The sequence below is a fragment of the Stegastes partitus genome, unplaced genomic scaffold, assembly GCF_000690725.1.
Source record: "Stegastes partitus isolate 25-593 unplaced genomic scaffold, Stegastes_partitus-1.0.2 Scaffold1195, whole genome shotgun sequence".
Classification (NCBI taxonomy): Eukaryota; Metazoa; Chordata; class Actinopteri; family Pomacentridae; genus Stegastes; species Stegastes partitus.
The window spans coordinates 118,311-143,347 of record NW_007578926.1 but is presented as its reverse complement, the minus strand read 5'-3'; the positions used below and the strand labels follow the sequence as shown (position 1 = coordinate 143,347).

Below are 25,037 nucleotides of genomic sequence, written 5' to 3'. Positions count from 1 at the left end.
CTTTAATAATAATAATAATTTTAAAAAGCCCTGGATCAAGTGAACTGTCATTCCTGTTGTGCATGAACGCCATGTATTGGAATTAGAATCAGAATCAATTTTATTACAAAGTCGGTTTTCACACACAAGGAATTTCATATGGTGTCTTGGTGCATAACATTCAACACTGACAATTAGAGACTTTTTAATGAAGGATAAAAAAAAATCAAACTTAAGCTAGAACAAGATAAATGTTATTAATCCCTCACCAGCGAAACCCACGTTACAAACTACAATCAAATGAAGCGGCGTAAGGAACAAGACAAGAAATACTAAAGGATAGAAATAAAGATATATTGAAGACTGTGAACGGATATGGCATGATGGATAAATGCACCCAAACTGTAGGACACACAGTCTGTAGAATTGTGCTCAAAAGACTAATAGTACCACATTGTGTGAAAAAAAACAGTGTTACATTATGGTATTGCACTTTACAAAGAATTACAAGTCAACGGACAACAAGTGTAGCAAATCCAAGGGATTTTAAGCAATAAACACATAAAACAATGTGCAAAATGACATAATATGTGGGGTAAACAACTTTGGATACACAAAGGATAATAATAATCATAATTAAAAGCTGCTTGTTAATCTAACACTTTAATATACAATAAATTATCTGGCTACCTTCAGGATGAATGAATGTATGGTGCACATCACATAACAGCAAAGTCCTTGGTTCAGTTAAAACAGATGGACTCCATTTTTGCAGTTTAATTCTTCATAGTACCAAAAAAATGTAACATTTTCCTATTTTTTTATGTATATAAAGCATTAAGAACTCACTGAACTACATCAACTTAAAAAAAAACAAAAAAAAATACAGGCTCCCAAAAATTTTTGGAGACACGTTTTTACAGAGCAGCAACATTTGTAATGGATTTCCGTATTAGGGAGCTTCTGCTGCTGATTCTGCACTTCACTCTGGAATCAGCATGACATCCATTACTGCAATCCCTTATATCCAGACAAAATATGTTTTCCTTTCCCAAAAAAATTTGTAGCACTGACAACTTGTCTTTTAAATGGAAGAAGACAGCGTGAAACTGCCATTTATCAGCAAAACAGACAACAATGTGTTTCTGTTCACACAGATGAGAGCAGCCGGTGATTGTCCAGCCCTTGCTGCTGCACCACATGGGGAGACGGGTTGCATTTGATCAAACAGCAAATGCCATACAAATGTCTGTGCAAACGTTAAGCTCCCGCTTGCTTTTTGGCATCGAGCGCTCACTGCGATTACTATCAGTGGTGAGTCCTGCAGCAGACACGTGTTAAACGCTGGCCTCTGCTCTCCGTCTGGAGGCTCCGGGACTGACTTTCGCTGACCTTGTTATCTTTATTTGTCGAGATCACATTGCAGCCGCCTCATCCCCACCTGGCCGGGGAGTGAAACTGCAGTTCACACACTGCAGGAGAAATATGAGCTGCTATCACGCACAGCAGTGACTTGGAAAAAGCCCAGAAAGCCTCTCTGCTGCTGGAGGTTTCTTTTCTCACTCACTGATGAAAACCCCACTCCATCTCTCTCTTTCTCCCTTTTGTCGCTCTCAGGGGTACTAGACATTTATGCTGGGGAGAATTATTATTTTTCCATCTCAAGGTCTCCACAAAAAAAAACAAAAGAAAAAAACCCCACCCCCCCCACCTGCCCCATCTATTCTCAGCTCTATTCCTTTCCACTCTTCTCTCTCTGTTTGTCATTTACTCCCCTCCACCTCTGCAGTCTCTTATCCTCCCCACTTTCTCTGCTTCGTCTTTCTTCCTCATTCCTTCTGCCTGTCTTCTGCTGGCGGTGCAGAATTAGTAGGTGAAGCTGAAAACGGATTAAGGAGCCAGAATCCAGGGAGCTCGCTAATGGGAGGCCTGGCTTGGCTGCCTGCTGCTTCTGGCCATCAGCTGAGGCCAATTATGTGAAAGGGCCACATCTGGACCGGTCTGGACCTCAGAGCGATGGCTGTCTGGTCACTTAGAGAGACCCGACCTCGCCTCCTCAGAGGGCAGACGCTGGCCTTGCAGTTACAGAAGCTTGTAGTGCTGAAATAATTAGCAGATTACTCAGTTAGTTGATCGATGTGGAAGCCTATTGCTGCCATGCTCGAAAAAGAAAAATGCATCAGTTGCTGTTACGACGTACAAACTTAGGATGATATTGCAAGATACTCTTCTTGTTATAAGAATGTGTTACTATGTTGTTTTGACAAGAAGTAGCATAAAAACTTAAATTGTAATAATGCAGAGAATGGATAAATTGAGGCTCATTAACATGATTTGAGTACTTCAAGTTCTACGTCATGTTTAGATGGAGACATGGTGAGAATTTGACGATAATGTGATAAATCGTGTATTTATGGAGCCTTTAGTGTCCTTTCGGCTGATCAATGAGAAATAATGCAACATTCAGAGCATCAGATTCATTCTTCCTTCATGCATTTTCATATCCTTCTTTGTGTATTTATCACAATATCAGAAGCAGAATCTCATCATATCTCAACTCAAGCATGAAGTAGAATTTAATCAAATTGCGTACATGAGCCATATTCTTCAATTTATCTCTTCTCTGCACACTGTTTATGCATTCATGTTATCAACTGAGGCATTTCATGTTACAACTAGAAAAACAGTGCATTGTTATAGCATGAAAAGTTTATTGATATTGCATAACACAATGCTGATCTTCCTTTTCTCGTGTGGCAACAACATGATGAACAGAAATGAATTAATCAGTTTTAGTTTTTGAGTGTATGTTTCAAGGCAAATTCTCAAATTTTCACTGCTTTCAGCTTCTCAGGTGTGATGATTGGACTGTACATTGAACATTTTGGGGTTAAAGGTAGTTTATTTGACATAACAAGGATTTTTTTTAGACTCTAAGAAACTGGGAGACCTAATTGTCAGTAAAGTTTCCTGAATACTGTTGGTAGCATATCACTTATTATTAATGTGTTCAAGTAATGTCATTGCTTTTTACAACACAAGTAATGGACTGCAATAGGAAATTCTGTAATTAAATGACAGTAATTTATGCCAGGAGCACTTCAACACTACTTCACCAGGAGTTTTACGAAGGATAGATATCAGTTTGGTCTCTGCAGAGTACAGAGAGTCATTATGATGTTGTGCAGAGGATGGAGTTGTGGGGATGCATGTACCAAACAGCCTCCCAGTAATTCCAAATGAATCCTGTGTAAAACTCCTTACAATGAATACAGATTTCAGTCACAGAAGACAATTTTTTATTCTTTCCAACCCAGTTATTATTTAACTGGGCTGGCAACCCCTGCGCTACACACACCTCTACATAACAGGAGCTGCTGCGTTCACTTGCGACAACACAGATGAGCTACACAGCAGAGTGTATACAGACGCAATGTGGTTTGTGTCAGTAACATTAAAAACACTTGAATTCACCGGTATTGTTTCCAGCCTTGCAGTTTGAGGGGTGGCTGCATGGGTCGCTGTTGTTCGATTTAACGCGCAACAGATGCAAAGATGGTCTAATTTTGGTTCAGAACTTGACTGTGGTGATGAATGAACGGATGGAGAGTGGTTTAAATGCTCACAAATCATCTTTGCAATATGATATACGTCTTACTTTGAGCATGTGCTTCAACCTCAGCGGCATATGTGTGTGTGGGCCCGGATGGCCTTCACTGTGAAGAGGGAACACAATGGTAAAATTTGACAAATTATATAATCTAATGCAAACTTAAAGGCCATGAGATTCAAGTTACCGTGTTAGTAGAGGCCTAAAAGGAACAACCTGTGATCCAGCAGTGTCTGTGAAAAATAAAAACAAAATAAAGAAAATCTGTAGATATATGTGAAAATCTGGCAGCCATGGATGGTATAATACTGTAACTAAAAAAAAAAAAAGGTATTAAATATGATTAAATGCAAAAAAAAAAACGGTCACTACATTACTATTTGTATAAACATAGATTTTTGGCATGGAAATTATGCACACTTTTGGCCTGTTTTGTCAACTTGTGCTTCAGAGTTGCTGTTGAGTGGATTGTGTCACCTCTGGACAGTGCAATGCTAACCGTTTACACCTGTTTCCAACCCCTGATGATAAGCTGCAAGTTCATATTTACATGCAAATATGAGAGTAAATCTTGGAATGGAAGTGAATATACAGATTTTCCGAAATTGTCTAATACAAATGGAAATGACTTCAAATATATACGTTTGGGGACTTTTTACACGTCTTGGGAGAAAGAAGAGCATCATTAACTTTCCCTCTCAAGGCTCAAAGTGCAAACTAAAGGCTATTTGTGACTCAGTCCTACTGATTTGCCGTCTACTGTCCTACATTTTTTTCTTGCTGCAGATCTCCTCCAGTCAGGAAAACACAGCAGCTCGATCCGACTCATCCCTTACCAAATCGTAAATCAAATAAATCCCCTTCCTACTGACTTTGACCCCCTTCCTCATTTTGCTCCACTCTCCAGAGCCAAAACAGGAACATGTGGTCTGGTGGAGGACTGACGAGGGGGAGGGAGTATCCTCTGGATCATTGGCAAGTACCGGACAGAGCGCTGCAGAGCAATTACACTCGATTTTAATTCCACGTGTGAAAATAAACGCTGCCGAAAACAAGAAAAACCCACAGCGTCGCACATGATGAAGTGAGGTCTGCCTATCCAATCTGTCGATGTGTCAGTTGAGGAATTTAAACCACTGAGAAGGGTTTTCCTAAAAAGTCCAGACAGAACAGAGAGACGTACACTACTGTAAATCAATTATAGGGACAACAAGGTTTCACAAAAGCTTTATTCTTCACAGAAAGTTTGTAGAAAATATGCTGTAAACAAAATAATTTGTATTTTCACAGATTTTATTTCAAAAATGCAGGCATGTGGGAGACAAAATGCATTTGTTGCATGAGGAATAACTATTTGCAGAAGAACAGGGCTGGAAGTAGAAAAGCTGTGAGGGAGCAGAATTCAACTTTTAAACTAAAGACAAAAACATTACATGGAAAGTGCAACTTTGTCAATAAACTTTGCCATTTTGATGTCCCGCTTTGACAGCCCTCCACAGTCATGTGTAGTCAGTGTAATCTGAACCTGGGAAGACACAAACACATTACTGGATATATTGTTGTCAACCTACAGTAGGTCACATTATTTTTAGATTTTCATTACAAGATTGTATTATATGTCCTTTTTACGTAGAAGCAGTGATGTCATTGTGATAAACGTTTTTACTTGTGTTTTGTTTTGTCAAGTCATGTAACTGGTGTTACATGACTACTTAATGATTCATATTAAATGCAGCACCAGTTTCCATTGCACCCTACACCCTGATGAAGACTCTCTGAGCTAAGACGAGCTTAATTAAACTAATGAAAGTCTCACATGTCCCCCAGAATACGTCTTCAAGTTCAGCTCATTGCAATGATAATTGATTTTATAATGACCCCTGGTTGTAACCCTGCTCTAAACAGACTGTTTCAGTGCTTTAAATACAGCTGAGCTTCTGCTGTCCATGTCCCCTTCAGGAAGAAGACTCTCTCTGCATCTGTATTTGACAGCACAACGGTTGACCCCCCTACCGACCGACCCAGATGTTATTGAGCGTGTCAGACCAGGACTTTCTATTGATTTTTATTTTCTCTGTGGTCACTTGACGTGAAAATTATTGTCGTTGTTGTTGTTGTTGTTGTTGTAGTGTTGTTTTTTTTGGTTATTTTTTTTTAACTCTTGTATTTGGTGAGACTGTAAGACAACGTTGTGGTTTTAAACCAGTAGTTTAGTTGTGCAGAGCAGCGGCTTAGAAATGGTTCTGAAGCAACTGCTGGTTAACATGTAGTCTTAATGGGCTGCATTTCAATCACTATTTTATACTTGTTCTTTTGTCTGACAACAGAAACAGAAAAACACATATGAGAGCATCTTTTCTGGGAATTTGTCCGTAAAGTTAATGGCAACGTTAACCATATTAGTCACACAAGTAAGGATTTTCTGAGGATTCTTGGAGGGACATTGTCTTAAAATATAAAAATAATCAACTTGGTCTTGATGCTGTGAGTGCATGAAGACTCGTGTGTTCACTCTAGCAGCAAACAGCAGAACATTTAGTGTGTTTTGCTCGATGCTGAGACATTTCACATCCAGCAGGAGCAGCTCTAGACAGTAAATACACCTGATGGACTGTCAGGCAGCTGCTCTTTCTGAACAGCTCATCTGGACGCAGCGAAGGGGCAGAATTATGTAAAGTTTGAGCTCGACGACTATTGGTTCCTCAGCTGGAACATAACAGCTCAGTAATGTTCTTCCTATCTTGTAAAGCTGGGAGGAACGGCAGAATTAAGCGTTTTCATATCTTAACAGCTTTAACTTTACACCTCCAAGTTTATATAATTCACAAAACACAATGAAAATAGATTTTAACCATATGGGACCTTTATAGTGATGGCATCCAGACATGGATCACCTTTACGATAATGTTTCTTGCAGCTTCATTCAAACCTTCCCATGTTAGTGATGGAGAGATCTACAGTAGACAATATTTGTCATATGTGCCACCATTAGGGCATCATAATCTTGAGCATTCTCCCATGGAGCAGATGTTGATTTTCAGTATGAATGCAGACAATAAATGCAGGGCCTCACAATCCTTCTGACTTTTTAGGTTTTAAGCAGGAAGTGTCAGAAAAGTTAAAACAGGGATAACTGGCTTGTGGCGGCCAAACGCTCAGAGCGACGTTGCCTGTTGGTCTTCCTATCATTGTGAAGCAGAATTTACCAAGCGTTGACTGCACATGCAGTTTAGATTTGTGCTGTGTTGGAAGTGTTACTTGGTCCGACCTGGTAAAACTGCTGCTGTCACTTATACAAAAAAGTAAGCAGGGCGCTCACTTAGACATGAAAAACTTGGACATGAAGCCGACATGTTTGTATTAATTAAAAGGAGTGCAGATCTGAAAGGAGATAATTCACAAATTGATAAAGTATTTCTTTAAGTCTTTCATATAAAGTTACAGATATTGATTACCCTTCTACTCATCAGAAACTGAGTTAAACTCATTTGATGTCTACTTCGTCTTCAGCAGGCTGCTTTCAAAGGAATTTGTAATTAAGAGGAGGTTGGCTCCGCCCACAAATTAAATTGAGGTTACTCCCTGCAGAGCAATTGGGGTCCAGAAAAAAAAAAAGGTTCGTAAACTCGCATCTTAACACTGACAGCCAAGAAAACAGCACAGAACATGATTGAATTTTCGAGAATATTAGCAGCAGCTCAACATACAGCATCTATTTTGTCAAGGCTGAACCTCAGTCGGTGTGGGATTTATGTGTAAGTGTCTGGTGGAAAGTGCTGTGGGGGCCCAGAGACCTGTAGCACCGTTCTACAGCCACTTTAATAAAGAGTGGATTAGGAGCAGCATTCCTCTCAGAGCGGCCCGGTCCACCACACAGTAACTCAGTGGCTACAGCCTAATGCTGGGAGATTTTCGGGGACTCGGTTTGTCATATCAACCACTACTTTATTCTTGAGGCGGAGAAAGTGAGGGAGTGTGTGAGCACCGAGGTTGTGGGGGGGGAGGGAGGCAGAGATATTTGCAGAGCTTTTCGCAAGAAAAACGATGGGATTACAGTGTGAAGCTGTTGCGTTTTTGTTTTTTTTTGTCGCTCTGACTAACAGAGTGTGTTTCGGGCTTTGAGTGGAGAGCTCTCCAGAACCAGCAATGATTGTTTGACATGAAAAATCTGACTTTATCCAGGGTCGATTGATCTCAGCGTGTCTGTAATTTGTTATAAACCAGCCGCAGCGTTGTAAATATGGCAGTAGCTCAGAAAAGTAGCCAAGATGACACTGTTTGATTCCACAGGCTGTGATTTCTGTAACGGATACTACACAAATACAGCACTGTGAACAACTCCGCAATCACTATTACAAGGTTAGATTTGAGCTATCATGTGGAGAAAGCGGTTACCTTATTATAAACATTGAACCATTCGGGGTGATGGTTCATCTTCTCAGCCTGCAGAGCCACCCGGGACATGAAGCCAAATGCCTGTTGGGAAAGAAACAATCACTGATTAAATACACTTCAGGAAGTGATGTCTCTTCAAAAAACAGATCATAACAATGCTTCTTTATGTCATTGTTTTTTTTATATAATTTAGTCCACTCCAGCTTCACTCTGTGCCTCCAGGAAGCACAAAATATTAGAAACATCTCCAAGTTTAACTGCCTTCAAAAGGATCATTTGGTTTAATTTTAACAAAGACTGAACATTATAATCCCCTCGCTGGTTAAATTTAATGCAGGACTATCTTAGACTGCATTAGTTTAAGCTAACAAGGGCTAATAAACTCTCTCTGCATTATATTTAGCCAAGATTTTTCTTTTTTTTCCCCTTAAAACTAACTTTGCATCAGTGCTTGTCAACATAAACACTTCATCCAACAACACACTGATTTGCAGCAAGAAACTTGACACTAAAGCATTATTTTCAAGCAATGACTCTATATATCTGTCTTTATAGTATTTATAAGAAGTATACACACACTGAATAAATGGGCTATATTGTTGAATGGGTCACATTTTTATTCAATGTGGACTATTTTTTCACAAGTTAGACAGCACAACCATGCAACAAAGTTAAGTCATTACTGAACAAAAAAATCAAAGTTCATTTATTCGATTACTTATTTTACAAAAACTCAAAAAACCTGGAGTCAACAAGTACACAGGTGTTACCAATCTGGAGAAAATGGCAGCTCTACATACTATACATATTTTACAACTTACATTTTTTTCAACCTCTACAAACCATACATTTTTCAACTCTCCAAACATATTTCACCATGCTGAATGTATCTTTCAACAACTCGCTGACAACTTGCTCCTCTGTATACCGTATTTCAGCCATCATGCATTCCTGTTGGTGCTCAAGTATGTTTTATCTTGCTCTCAGTCTCTCTAACTTGTTTCAGTACCTATTTGCGATGTGTAAGCACAGCCTGCAGTTCAGCCGAAAAGTCACTGAATTTCTGTCCTGTGACTGGTGAACAGCGTTGAGTCACTAGCTCATGGATTTTTTGCTTTTTACAGAATCTGGTAACTGCAAATGATTAATTTTTGTGATTAATGGTGGGATTTTTGCCATTTTTTGTTAAGATAACATGCCTTTCAAATCCACTTACAGGTTATGATGATCAGAGGATTAACCACAGTACAGTATTGGTCAGCGAATATAATTTCTTTAATGTTTTTTCATTGTTATAACTCTACTATATTATTATTTATTGTGCAGCTTCCACTACATGGCAATGATTAATAGATTAGCTGTCAGCTACTATATTATTCACAGACTATTCTAATAATCATGTTATTTAGTGTTATTGGATAGAAAAAAGTCTAAATTCTTTATATACAGCTTTTCAAATCAGTGTAGGCGACAGCATTATAGTGTGTTATTAACTGTTTATATGCTGCATATAAAGGCTAAATGCTTCCTCAATTAAAGTGCTAGTATGACAGTGTTGACCTTAAGAACAGACACTTTCAAAAGATGTAGTTCATTGCTAGTGCTTCCAGTCTCAGCCGTATGGTAAAAGCTGCTATTCTGCATGTATATCATTTAAAGCAGCGTTATTCTACTAAATATCATAGCTGTAGTTAGAATTTATTAGCACGAATAAAATAAAAAAAAATGTAAAAGCCAGCAGCACCCAGGTTACTGATTGTAAAAATGCAAATAATAAATAAAAAACATGTCAACAGTGGACACGTAAAACTTTTTTGAACAAATTTTTTTTTTTTTTTTAAGTCCTACTAAAAGAAATGTTGCAAAACTTGAATGCTCTAACACAACAAATGCAGCACTGATTCAACTTTGGTCAAAAAACAAATGACAGTCAGTTTAGAACCACAGTAGATGGAGGAAACCTGAAAATATTCTTCTCTGAGAAGCCAAAACAATCACTTTTGGTGATTTTCTAATGACGGACTAATTAATTGACTAATTGTTGCAGCTTTACAGAACAATTCTCAGAGGGAGCTGTTTTAAACTGTCTGTTCCCAGCTGTGCACAAAGAAAAAAAGAGTAACACATTTATGCAGCAAAAGGAGCAATGCTGCCATCTGAGGCACAGAGAAGCACAAGACGACGCCTCCGCATGTACAAAAACCCTCTTGAATGCATGTGTGCAGACTTCCACACCCACATAAGGACATGAGAGCATGCATGCACACACTTACATACACACTCTTCATATTTGGCATGTGGCTCTCTCCAATCACAGACCATCCAGGGAGTGATTACGGTTATTCTAATTATCTACAAAGAGCAGAGTGAAATCCCTCGTCATGCTCGCTGTGAAGAGAAGGGAGGGAGGGGGGGGAAATCAGGTAGACCTATTTCAGAGCAATTTCCCACTGCAATCTCAATTAAGCTCCTAAATGCTTCCTCTCTGCCTAATTAAATCAACTGAAATGCCATTGTTTACAGGCCACGGCTGCGGCCCCGTCCACCACCTGACATGACGAAACAGAATTACTCTCACAGAGGAAATTGCATTTAGTCTTTCTGGTGTGTTGCAGCCAATTTCTGAGACGGCCTGTTCGGTCTCCGTGCAGCGCGTTGCGTGTAACACGATCGGCAGCTTGATCAAATTGGTTATCAAGAAAACCGTCTCCTGATCAATTTAAGTAATTGGCATATTCCTGCAACTTGACCCCGCTGGCACCAATTTGGAGAGCGAGGCGGTCTGCTTTTTCTCAGTTTTCATTGGATCTAATGGGGATGGTTAAGCAGCCTGTCATGTCAGGTGTTGTCCAAACATGTCTCCTCTCTCTCAGGGCCGAGCTCAGGCTTAATCTGCTGCCGAGGAACACTGAGTGACAGGTAAAAGGATTCGGTGTGAACAATAAATGTTTCCTGCACGTTGTTCCGCCAAGCTTTTTCAAAAACTCAATTTCTGTTAAGGAGCAGAAATTCATCCCTTGGCATTTCAAGACAGTCTGACTGGTCAAAAATTCTGCTGTAAATGTGCAGAAAAGTATTTTTTATACTGTCAGTTAAATCAAAGTGACCATCAGGGGCACCAGAGACTCACTGCTATTACTCTCTGATTCAAATAGTGAGGTTACTTGTTTCTAATGTGACTTGAGTGTTCTGGCATCAATAACAAGCTCACATAATTGTAATGAATTGCAGAGATAAACTCTATGACTGTCTTGATCCGATATTTTAAGCCAATTTTGGCTTTTCATCAATATATCCATATGGGATAGGATTAATTTGAAAAATTAGAAACAGTGCAACAAAGTTATCCGTACTGAAGCTATTTTGCTTTGCGTTTGTTGAAAATGTATATCAGCTGTTGCAGCCCGGCCTATCAAACATTACATCCCTTTACAATCAAACTGCATTCTCAGTTATGTAAGGAAACATATTTTCTGCTGGATTACAATTGTTTGTAACGTGTCAAAAACAGATTTTAAATCGACATATCTTTTATCTACTGTCGCTCCTTTCCTTTTCCTTCTCGACAATAAATCCTATATAAGATGGGGAAAGACTTGTCATCCTGCTAACTCAGAAAATGTCAGAAACGTTTCGAGTTTGTTGTGAAAGGGTTGTATTTTAGCCTAAATCTAACCACGTAGCTTGGTGCGTAAACATAACCAGAAAGCCACCACCCGAAAAAACAGAAGATGGGAGACTGGGTTCCTATTATCAGATAAGCAGGCCACAAGAATCCAACCATCGTGAATGGAGTTGCTTGTAGCGATGAAGCTACAGAAAGTGATCACCTGAATCAGCCACTTCCTTCAGCTTCACAGAGCTCTACAGTGAGTTTTAGCTCACCACTTTTGAACAATTTCTCTCAGCTGCAGCTAGCAGCTTTTTCAGGGACAAGTTGGTGAATGTTGTGAAGCATTCAGCAGCTAAAGAGCCAGATTTTCCCCTCAGAAGCTGGTAGGGACCAAAACCAGAGCTAAAAGAGAGACAATAGCGCACTGACATTTGGTGGATGGGCACAAAGGCAGCTCCATATAAATGATGAACACGTTCCACAGCGGCTAGATGTGTGAATAAGTAACTGCTAACCAGTTTGCCATATCAGCCTAAAAGGTGATGATAGGTAAGTTTTGTCAAGTTTGTTCCTGCTGCCCTCAATTGACCAAAAGCCCTGGTACTAATCTCGATTAAAATATGAGGATATTAATTAGCAGTTCAAATATAAATGCTAATTATACCCGGGCTAAATTACCGTAAGAAAAAGTGTCGCATTTTACTGGGATGGTTTCATATATGAGATTCTTATGTGTGAATCATAAATGCATTTCCTGCTTTAACCCTTTGAAACGCCCAAAAACTGCTCAGAGGGCAGTTTCTGGGAGTGTCTTTCTCCTGTCACATTTTTACTCACTGCAGACTCGTTTTTCATAAATGCAATATGAAGTCCTGCACCTCTGTGGAAACAGCACAATCATGGCTAGAATTGGAGAGAACTCAGATGTGTCTTTTGTGTAGTATGACAGTTGCGATGCCATTAATCATATATATATATATATATATATATATATATATGAGAGAGAAACATCTAAAGCTAAAATTCTTTGATTACTTTTTTCCCCAAAACGGAAAAAAAAGCTGGAATACAACATTTTTCCAAGTGCCAACACATGATAATAATACTGTTGGGGAAAATGGTGGCCTTACATATTGCAGATTTTTTACTACTATTCTTCATTTGTCTATCTGCTCTGTACAAACACAGCCTGCAGTTCAGTTGAGTTGAGCCAAAAAGTCCCTACATTTTCTCACATGGTTGATGGTTGCAGCCAAGTCACTTATGGCTTCAGAATTGCCTTTTTTTTAAATGGCATATGTACAATAAAGTCATTTTAAAGAAATATCCTCATTTTAAGCTCAGATTTCCATTGGAAAATTTCACCATATGAGTAGTTCAGAGACCAACAGAAAGTTGAAAGTCCAATGATTCTTTCGGTTTTCACAGTTTCTGGCTCTGATAAATGCTGCAATTTTGGTGATTTTTTTTTTTTTTCAAAGATAACATGCCTTTCAAACCCGCGTCGGTTTAACACTACATGTCTGCCAACTAGGTCACACTAGTTTAAAGCAACATAACGGCAACACAGTAATAACTTATTGGTATTATGACAGGTCTGTAACTGCAAACATCTGCGGTCACATCTGTACGATACATTTCTGCAGATTTGCAAACCAATGATTAATAGCAAAATACGTACCAGAACCCAAATAAGTGTTTGTATTTACATTTTGAATCAATTTAACTGACAGTGCCCCAACCAGAACTTACACTTACTTTCTAAACTTCAAAGTGCTGTATAGTAGTGTCACACTTTCTGAAAAATTACATGTCCCTGCTGAGACCTCAGTGATGTGCAAATGAACCACAGCGCAAAATGTAATTTGGAAGCAAAGGGAATGTGAAACATAAGATGACAGTTAGGCAACACGAACCCTGAGAAAAGACTTTATGTCGCAGGAAGACAAAAATGCGGAGAGGAAAAGGCAAAGAAAAGCCGTAATCTCTCACTACAAATGAATTGGAGTTGAATGTCCAAAAGCAACTGAAATCCTGAAAGAGGCCTGAAAAAATGGTGCCCTACATCGGCTGTCTCTGGCGGGCGGTGGTCCCTCGGGGGCAGTAAGCAGAGCAGCCGGACACAATGCAGGCAAAAGTGGCAGCGCTCTGCCTGTCTGTCAACCGCAGGTCATCGCAACACCCGCCACTTGGGCCAAACAGAAAATAAAACCGACCCTCCACTCCCAGCTGAGGTCTCATGTCAACAGAGGTCAAGGGCTCTCCCTCTCAAAGAGTTTTGTTTCCTCCATTTGCATTGTCCGGGCCACACTTCCCGAGCCAGCGGGTCAGCCAGCCAGTCAGCTAGCCGTCCTTTCAGCCAGCTAGCCGCTCGCTCCAACTGGCCCGACAGGCTGTAGCTGTCAGAGTCAGATAATTTGACATGACATTACGCAGGCCCCCATCTCGAATAATCAGAAACACCCGACAGCAGACCCCCGCACACACACTCTCCCGCTTCTGAGGAGCCATTTTGGTGCTATTACAGCGTGATTGTCATACAACACTGGATGAGACAATTTGACGTCGGAGCGGAGTGGTGTTCTCTCTCTCATTGCGGCTGTGGGCTGGAATACAGGACTCAGTTTCAAACACATGTGTCTGTTATTTACAGATCGGCTTTCCACCGCCGCGCGGTCCAAGGGCTTAGAAACGCCTGCTCTGCCTTGCCAGGACTAAGTGCATGCAGATTGTGCGTACTCCTTGCTAGCCTCTGACAGACACACATTCACACTGATGCATGGACAAATGTGCACATGCGAACCTCCTCGGCGTACGCGCAAGTATTCGCCGACACACACACGAGGACAAGCCGCTCTCCTCCATTACACACCGCCATGACTACCCGATGATTACCCAGCGAGCCCCATCATCACCCGCGTCAGCGCTAGCCCCCTGGAAAACCGTTGCTCCTCTGCCGCGAAAAAGCGAAGAACGCTGTGATTTGAACGTTGCGGTGATGATGATGACCACACCTCTTATGTCTCATTTCTCTTCTTTCCCCGAACAGCGAGTTTCCAGCTGGCCGGACGAGGCTGTCCGCTACGTTGACATGTAACTTAAAGCAAAATATCAAGTAATTATGAAGCGAAGCTGCCAAACACTAGTAGAAAGAGCTCCGCTGGGCGTGTGTAACATCAGCCGGGTCATGGAATATTTAATGGTACTTAGATATCAGCAGCATTAATCTTCTCAAATTAACAGAGTTGAGAAACACCGAGAGGAGCTTCAATTTGATACCCTGACAAAGATAATACACGCTCTGCCAAACTGTGAACACTCATTCACTGACTAACATCGTGTGTAGCAACTCTTCACGCACGTCAGCTCCTATTTATGTAACGGGTGTCATGTAATGCTCGAGCATGGCGTTAAAGCCAACTTATGCAAACCCCTCATTAACTGCAGGGTTACCAGCGAGGGCTTAAAAAGACATTGGGCTCATCAAAAGACAGCAGACGTCAGGGCCATCTTAGCTTACCCAAGGTCTGATAGCCAGATTATCTCACCACCTCCGCTCGGGCGCCACACCTCGCGGCTTCCCTGCAGCCATTTTCACAGGGCGAGATGAATGCAGGATGCCTCCAGTTCCCAGGGAAAGTTCCATTTTGCAGACAGAGGTGGGAACTGAACACCGCTGAGCCGATTAACCGGCCTCTCACTCTGAGTAAGGGATACGGTCAGAGCACTCGTGTAGGGTAAGTACATGTGAGTAGACACTAGGGTTTACATTAGATTAGGTCGACGGTTTTGCAAATTATGAAACATCTTTTGACCCATTTCTTTTTTTTCCCACCAGAATTGTATTTTTGTCATGCTGGTGCACCATGACGTGGACCAAACTCAAAACGTTGACTGACCACACCCTTTCCACACTTAAGAGAGCGTGGCACACGACGAGAACAACAAAAAGAAGAAAAATGAACTGAACACGCTTTAAATTTCACACACAAAAAATAAATAGATTGATTGTGCAATTATAGAAGCTTGGAGAATAACAGAATTCACAGAGCGTAACTGAGATACAAAAAAAGGTAACCGTATTCAGTTAAAGTTATGACATAATCAGATTACCGATGCATTTAGTAAAGATGGGAATTATTAGCATGGTTACAATTTAAGAATGATATACAATGCCACAATTGTGAATTTTCACAATTTTGGCACAAAGCAATAAACAACAGCAACCCTGGTCCATAAACATCACAGAGAGCACAAAAGTCATAGCTTGGGTGCCTTTAGCCTCGCTGTTTTCTCCTTCCTTGTGAATTTTATTTACTTATACATGTACATATACACACACACACCAGCTGCATTAAACAGCAGCAGTGTCCATTTGAGCATCTCCAAAGCTACACACAACAGTAGTACCTTCATTAATTAGGCGACTAATTACAAATTACACCCGACATGGAGACAGGATGTAACAATAAATGGCACGGTGTACTTACATTTTTTTTCTCTTTAATGTAAGTGAAAATCCAACCTGTTTACTAAAGTCAGACATATGTTTCTGTCGTGTCAGCGGTTTCATTAGAGTGATGTTTCTGCACGATATTCTGCAGTGATCGCAATATTGTGCTTATGGATGCTTCCCATAATACAAAATACTGCAACACGTAAGTGAGTAACACATTTTAGGGAACCACAAGTGTAGGTAGATAAGTTGTGACTACACAAGAATTTTCAACCTTTAAGAAATAACATATAAGAGATGCTGTGAGCTACACAGGCTGCAGGTTATTGTTAATTATTAATTATGGGACTTCATGGGTGAACTTTCTCCCCTCAAGTACACTGCCGCTTCTCCTCTGCTGGCCTATTTAAAGGGTCAGTTCCCCCAAATTGCTGCTAAATCAAATGAATATTGAAATAAATTACTATTAGATCTTTAGATAAGACAAGATAAGCTTAATTAATCCCACAGTGAGGAAATTTGTAGTGTTACAACAGCAAAGGGGATATGGCAAATATTTAGGGCACATACTGTTGATATTGTACACATCTTAATTATGATAATTATTATATTTTGTAGCCTCCTGTTGATCTGTAACCTCACCACCTTCTCAGTTTCACTCCAGCTGGTCACAGAAGATGGGAAATCCTGCCACATACATGTATACCAATTATTAAAAAAAAAGCTTACACTTAAGTAAAAGCCATCATATTGATATTTGGTATTGAAGTAGTCCAATGGTAATGAATAATAACTAAGTTACATTACTTCAATATTGGGATTGGAATACATTTAGCCTTTTAAACATCTGCAAATATATGGAAATATATCAAAATAATATAGCAAATATCAGTGAAGTGGCCAATGTCAGCAAAATAACTCAGTCTAGCGTTTGTGTATTCATACCGTGTGTGTGTGTGTGTGTGTGTATGTGTGTGTGTGTGTGAGGCAGCAGGGGGATGGCTCTGAGAGTTTGGTTTACCCAGGGGCTCAGTTTAAGTTGTAGGACAACTTATTCAACACAAGCAGACCGAGGCCCATAACGAGAGGCAGAGGCTTGAAGGAGATTTGGAGGAGAGGGAGCCCCTGACTGAATATAAAAAGGGGGGGATCAGCCTCCGAGGACGGAGCGGAAGGAGCAGAGGGAGCAGTCTGAACACAGCGCCGCTCTGCTCAGAAATCGCAGCAGCAGCAGCTGCCTCGCACTCAAAATTGGACCTTAAGTCCAGAAGCTTTTTTTCCCGGTGTTTGTATTGCGGCTATTGTCTGTGGTGAACCGCAGCTTTGGCCTGTTGTTTGTCTCAACTCTGTGTCACGTTCTCCTTTGTTGTTGTTGTTGTTTTGCACACATTTTAAAAATATTCTTTTGACTTATTTTTTAAAATTAACTTTATAAAATGATTTCTTCACAGTTTCTAAATCAGCTTTGTATCGTGGCATCAGTATATGAAATACAGGTGCTAATTTTAAGGTTGATGGTGGACACCTTATACATGCATAGACTGATGTCACTGAAAATCTTAAAAAGCACGAATGCAGCAACATAACCCTACTACGGACATACAACTGAGTACTGAATGCAAACATGTAGGGCTGAGCAAATAATCAAAACTGTGCAATATCTAAACCTGCAAGTTTTGATAAAGGTAAAATCATCCCAACATGCCATTTTAAATGAAGCACTGTGGCGCTACAGAGACGTCACAGCCTATAACTTATATTCTTCAGCCTGAAAATTAAACATGATTGTTTGGTGTAGAATGCAGCAAAAATCATATCATCATGTTAAAAAAAATTTTGGTGGAAAAGAAATGCAAAAGTTACTATTTGCACTAAAACTGTGACTCATATCCATACAGATTTTTTTTTTCATATTGTTTAGCTCCAAAACGTATATAACAACATTTTATCATTTTCCCATGAATGTTATGAATCCTTACACACCTTCCTTCTACTGATAATGTAATTTATGAAAACCAATTTTCACCCTTGACATTCCACTAAATACCAGTATTAAATATTGCTAATTAAAATATATGCCAGTTTTGCACACAGCATCACGTATTAAACTATTCATCGTCTATGAATTATAGACCTTACTGCACATTTCTCACCCAAATTAAACAGTTGAACTCTTGGCGAAAACTCCATTTTCATTATCCATTTATTTGTTGACTAAATAGTGAGTTGACCTATAAATTAAAACAATCTTTAAAATGTCAGAAAATTGTGAAAAACCACCACAATTGTCAACCTATGAAGTGATTAATCAACTAATCATTTCAGCACCTATCATTAAAAACCATTTATGGGTATCTGGAACATTTTATAAACTCTTTACCGGTGGATTTCCATAATTCCATGTGTAACACATAAATAACAACAATCCAGCACACTCTGGATACAGACATTTACCAATTCAAAGTCTCCATCTTTCAGTTAAGAGAGACTGGAGATAATGACCATCCATTTTTTTGTATCCTAAATGCAGCTTTTGAATTCCCCATGGCTGCGTGGCTGAATATTTGTGGGCAAAGAAGGAATGCCATCGTTGTCAACCTCAGCTAACGTAACACAACGGTTGAGCATGCACAGCTCACCTCTCCTATACACGCTGCATCTTAAGGCTACTCGTGTCGCATGAATGTTTCCATCTCATCCGCCGAAATGCGTAGCAGATGGTCATCCGTAAACATACATAACATAAAGCTTGGCGCGTAAACAATATCAGTGACTGCGACTTAAAAACATACGCAACCAAAATTTACAGTATTAAAGACACACACACACACACACACACACACACACACACAGATGTTCCCACATGTGATTGCAGGGATTCTCACTGACCAAAGCAACTCCAGAAAGAGGATTTCACCTCTCAAACCTGATTAAATATGCAGGACTTGACAAGGAAAATAAGTCACAGTTACCTCTCAGACTACTGCCACTAACAACGCTCTGTGTGCCCACATGCCGCAGATAAATTACTGAGCTGCTTACAACAGCATCACAACACTTTCCACTTGCTTTAATCAAAGAAAAATAAACTCAAAGAAGCAAGTCCAGCTGTCATGTTCCTTTTAAGTTCATTTGCAGCTCTGAGTGGCACTGTGCCCTTGTGTATTCGGCTCCACTTCAACTGTGGACTTGTCATGGGTACAGCTCTACCGCCCCCCAGAGTCCGCAAGAAGAAGCGTTTGAGCACGCAGAAAAGGGGATTTGTTATTCTCGTTATAAACTCTTGGGGATCTGATTTCTTCGAGCCCCATCACTCGGAGATAAGTGGCGAATGGAAATCAGCCAGCATGTCGCTCCTCATCTCCATTCCCCTCCAGTGAAAGCCCCCTTTTAAGAACAGCCATGAAAAACGAGCTCGAGAGTTGGTGAAAATGCATCAGAGAATTGATTGAGGGGTGAGGGGGGGTGGTGGTGTCTGGAGAGAGAATAAAAGAGAGCGAAAAAGAAACGATGGAGAGGGTTTGCCAGCATGTAAAAAAAAAATTGGAACAACGTGAGCTCATTCCCCCAATAACATGGGGCACAGAGTGGGAATGAGAGACAGACTAGGACAGAAAAGATAGGGAGAGGAGGGTGGCAGCGAACGTAAAGCACATCTACCAGAAGGAATGATGGGGTTGTTAGTGGTTTGTGAGCCAGATGAAACATTTTAACCAATTTGATTGTTTGTGAAAGAAATCATTCTGATCAAAAACCCAATTGCTGCCAACTGGCCGCCTGGCGTGTCTCAGGGTAATGCAGCCTGACGTGTCGGGGTAAGAGGAGAGGCTTTAGAGCCGAGGAGGAGCAGATGGGGGAGGTCAGCGCTCGCCCTCTCACTTCAAACAAGGGGAAGTGTAAAAACAGACTATTTTAGGGGCTAAAACAACTAACGACAGGATTAGAGGAAGTCCGCTAAGTGGCCTTGAGACGCTGCAGTTTACTTCGCCCAGTACTCAGCTGAGCTAAAAAGGGGCAAGCTGCTTACAAGTGTTGTGCCAAAAAGCGTTTACATTGAACTTTTCGTGTTTATTTTACCCCGAGAAGGTGGTGGAACTGGTATCAGCTGCCATGTGGGACACAATAAGATACTGTACACATGCTGTCGCTGTCAGCAGTACGTTCCTTAAACATTAATGATGAGCTTCCAAAACGAGTGTGAAAAAACATGTTACATTAAACACCAATGGTTGTTTGCAGTCAAATAGATAATAGGTAGATCCTGGGGATTCTGTTCTCCAACAAAAACATACAACAGATATATATATATATCTCTGGGAAAACACAACTGTAATAAAATACTATGTCAGTGTTCATTGGCCAGCTTTTTGTGGAGCTTTGGATCACATCCTGCAGTTTTAGTGACTGTCCCTGTAGGGCTGTTTGTGTTAAAGGACAGAATTATATACCAGAGTCACAATAACACCAGAGCAGGTTTGACTGTGGGATCAAGTCAAAAGCTCAAATAAATAAATAAAAAATAGTAATTGAATCTCAAGCTTGAAGCATTTATGACAGAGGCACTGTGTATTTTTTTAATGTCACGAGCACTGGTGCATTTCACGTAAGTGCAAAATGTTGAATAAAAAATTGCTTCTAAAGTTTTCATCACCATCCATCAGCACAGCTCAAAACATAAAGCAATTTAAAACAAATTTTGTTGTGAAACCTTTATGTCGTACATATGCCTACCTTATCTTATTGTGATTGCATCTTTTTTTAATAACTTTTAGATTATATTTTTTATCCACCGTACCAGAGACAGCAGTAGCCAGAGGCGTCATATTTTCAGGTTGTTCGTCCAGCTTGAGGAAATTTCTCCAAATTTGGAACAAACATTGACTGGAACAATGAACTGATTAGAGTTTGGTGACTGAAGGTCAAAGGTCAATGTCACTGTAACCTAACAAATCAAATTTTAAAAAAACAAAACAAAACAAAAATACATAAATTTCTAATAGGATGAAATGATGAAGTGATTAGCTCTAATATACAAAAGGTAAAAGATCAACTTCATTTTAACATCATAATATTCTGCAAAACCACTTTTCCGGTCAGAAACTGAACTGCTGACGCCAATCTCCACCTACTAAATTCCTTGAAAGCCTTCCCTACATATATTACAGGGTCAAACACTTCTTATGGCTGAAATGTTCAATCAGATATTTAGCATTTTCCAATTAGCAGTACTGTTTTTTTTTCCAACCAGTTCCTGATACAACTAATCCATGTACTTTGGCTCTGATGCAGCTGTCTCTTTTGATCTGTAGTCTCCACTCGGTGGTCTGAAGTAATGTCGGATAGGTGACATGCTCAAGTCCTGAACATTTTTAATTACACTTATGCAAAACGCACGCAAAGAAATTTTAAAGAGATGCTTGTGTTGAAGTATGTTATTGTAAATTTTGATATCAAGATTTACATTTTTATTGAAAACGTATACTGAATGTTGGTGTCCTTGATTACTAATAATCAGTAATCTGACAAAATCATATCATTTGACCCTCACTGTATTATGTGAGTCTGGACAGACATGGACGTAAATTGCAAAGTAGGAATTCTGGTTAATTTTGATATTGATCAATACTTCATACACAGTGTCCTTGGGTGTCTTGAGAAGCACTTAAAATATTTGCTCATTAATAAAATGCAATGGATGCACACAGATCTCACGCGTAATGGTACAAATTACACAGAGCACAGAGCTCTGCAACAACTGCCAGAACCTAAACTATCCAGATGTGATCAGGACTGGGAATCACAGTTGCTGAGTACAAACTGAAGATGTGTCTGTAGACTAAAGTAACAATCTGGCATTCGGTGCTTGTTTAGATTCATAGTGTGTTTAGTCGTTCTCTGATTAAATGTCCTCGCATATGAATCATCACTGTGTTTAGTTTAGACTATTTTATTTAGGCAACGTTCTTGTTCAGCTGCTTGTGTTGAAAACATTTTGAAAGCTGAGGCACTGAGAAGTTTGGCCTGTTTGACGACCGGAAAAAAGGGGGATAATTTTCATATCGTATAAGACAAAACGTTAATTCAGGTCTTATGTATCGATTCGTTTATTTGTAGGCGAGTGTATGTTTTTAGATTTTGTTAAGGAGCACACAATCGTATGTGGCATTCAACCATGCAGCAAAATGAGTCCTTTCGTTGGTAACTGGAGAAAAGCTTTTTCCTATTTGGCGTCATTGTATATCATGACATGTATATCGAAACACAGCTCGTATAACGTTGATTTTGCCTCAACAAGCAAGGTTTTTGTCAGTACTGCAATGCTGACAAAGACACAAAGAAAGCCACATCTATCATAGTATGTTTGATGTCAAGTCCTAGATGCATTTACTTAAGTGCCACTTTGAAGAAAAAAATATTTTAAAATTAGGTTTCATTATAACATTTCACTTTATATGCAGAAATAAGACTTATTACTGCTTAAAATATCTATTTTTTTCAGTGACGATACCCCATCTGCTCCTTCCTATAGCTCCATCCACGTCCAATTGATGACAAAACAATGAGTAGGAATAAAGGCTTCACTCATTAGCAGCAAGCTTTCAATACTCATTAGTGCTTTACTTTGGAGGTAGAAACAAAAACAATCCAGTAGGAACAAATGAAATCAATTAAAGCAGGGATGAACCTGCCCCCCTGCTAAACCTGCAACCAATCAGCGCATAAACACAGATGAATTTGTGTGTTTCCGGTTGTGCAGCGAGTTGCGTCTGGCAGTCTGTGACCTGGTTCTAGTCAAACAAACCTCCAGCCAGCGTACAACAGATCTCCCCTGCTGCAAAAAGTAAAAAAAAAAAAATAAAAATTACAGCTTCATCAAATCCTCTGCTGGCTGCCTGGAACAGAAAACTGCAAATACTGAAGCAGATGTCAGCTACCTCTGTGTGTGTGTGTGTGTGTGTGTGTGTGTGTGTGTGTGTGTGTGTGTGTGTGTTCTCTTTCTCTCATTCATGAAAAAGTGGTGGAAAATCCTGTAACAGCTGTGCAGACATGGCTGATTATCACCACGACTTTCTCTAATACTCTGATTTCAGTCCTTAGTTAAACTATTAAATTTGACAGAAAAATATTTAATTTACATTTTTGGGATTCTTCTTTGGGTGGCTTGACTTAAAGATGTACTGACAGGCAGACATTTTAAGTGAAGTCTAATGTTTTGATGGCAGTGTGTGCTCATCTTGCTGTGTGTCTTTTTGAAATAGTCACTTTTCTTTAAAAAAAAAATAACAACTGCTAAGTTCTATCTAAAACAATGACCTTAGATAATGCATTTCTTCGCAGGCAAAGCATTTTACAATTTTCCAGGAGAGACGGAGTGGATAACCTGATCATAAACACCAGTCAGCATTGCCTAAATGTAATCTGTCTGAACCTCAGGCCAGCTTAAAGGGCAAAAAACTAACAGCAATAACAAAATAATCCATAATTCAGAGGTTTAAAATTGTCTCTAAGCAAGTCAGAGGTAAACACGCATACACACACCTGATTAAAGGTTTTAAAGTGAAGCTCTTTGAAGATGGCATCGCGGTCCTCCACCTCCATCCAGCCTGCAGCTCGGAGCTCCATCACCAGCTGGTCCCGGTCTGCAGGGGAGAGCCAGTGGGAGTCTGACGACTGGAGACAATCCCGTGGAAATAAAACTTATTTAACATCATTACATCTCCCAAGCCAGCATCACTACTGACAAATCACATTATAATCTGTAGTCCTGGGGTCAATTCATCTTGCCCTTTAATCTAAAATGTTGATTCAGCCTTTACATACCTCATATATTCAGTTGTCATGTTTATTTTAGCAGTTAGCTGAGTGCTATTTGTGCTTGCATCCAAAAGGTGGCAGTCTAGCACCAAAAATAAGAACCATGTGATGTCTGCTCAGAAAATTATGTTGCTTTCTTATCGCTCTGATATTTACATCACTGTATAGATATTGGCCGAGGTTTCTCAATGTGTGCATTATAAAAACACACACACCAAACTTGCTTTAAAATCTTTACATTTTTATCTGGTTTCTTATTGGCAAAATCACACACTCACAGTAAAATGAGTTTAGCACTTGCCCGACTTGTTACAACCAACTACTTTGATTCGGCATCTTTACAATCCTCACTTCATGTCGTAATCTTCAGGTTTATGGCACAGCAAATGTGAAAATACACGGCAATGTTAGCAACTTCCAGGTTGGGAGCGAAACAGTCACTGAAATCCAAAATTTGACATTCCGTGTTAATATTCTGTTGTGTTATCACATTATTTACGCCGAATTGAAGACTTGTCGCGAAGCAATTCAAAACGTGTTTAAAAACTGTCCGATACTATGTGTGCCGATTCACATTTAAGAGCGAAATCTTTCATTTTGAGTTTTAACAACGAAGTCCGGCATATGGTCTCATTCGAAAGAGCACAGGCTCACTGGGGCTACCGAAACAGTACAGTGTAGTCTAGTCTCGTGAGATTACACCTGTTCACATGCCTTCTAAACACACTTAAGTCTCAGTTTAATGTGCTTCATAAATGCTAATGCTAATAGGCAGACAGTTCATGCAGCACTCACCATTTTGGACGAGCTGTTCCTGGAGAGCCTCAGGCTGCTCAGCCGGGTCACACGGCTGCAGGGCCATGAGCTGCTCGTCCTCAGGCTAAATATTAATCCAGACATACCCTGCGTTTAGTCAGCTGTCCTCTTTCTGCACTTACACCTCCTCTGCTCTGCGCCTGTTCTCTGCTGCCCTCTCACACTTTACATAGCTGTTTACTTTACTGCCTGATTAAAATGACACATTTTCAATGGGAATCTGGTTATGCATAGGAAAAACAGTAATGACAGTGAATAAAACCAACCTACAAAACAGATTCTAGGCTTACTTATTAGGACAACTGGTATAAAATTAACTACATTTACAGCAAATATTTAATACATGCCTTCAT

The 25,037-nt window shown here is 39.9% G+C and overlaps 1 protein-coding gene across 1 annotated transcript; it reads right to left on the bottom strand.

Annotated features, from left to right (window-relative positions):
* Positions 1-4,801: 4,801 nt before the first annotated feature.
* Positions 4,802-24,851, bottom strand: LOC103368714 (pterin-4-alpha-carbinolamine dehydratase 2). Its single transcript, XM_008297167.1, has 4 exons — positions 24,664-24,851; positions 23,593-23,724; positions 7,985-8,065; positions 4,802-5,114 (listed from the first exon to the last, which is right to left on the bottom strand). The coding sequence occupies exons 1-4, from the start codon at positions 24,766-24,768 to the stop codon at positions 5,019-5,021; spliced, it is 414 nt and encodes a 137-aa protein (XP_008295389.1). The 5' UTR covers positions 24,769-24,851; the 3' UTR covers positions 4,802-5,018.
* Between the last annotated feature and the right edge of the window lie 186 nt (positions 24,852-25,037).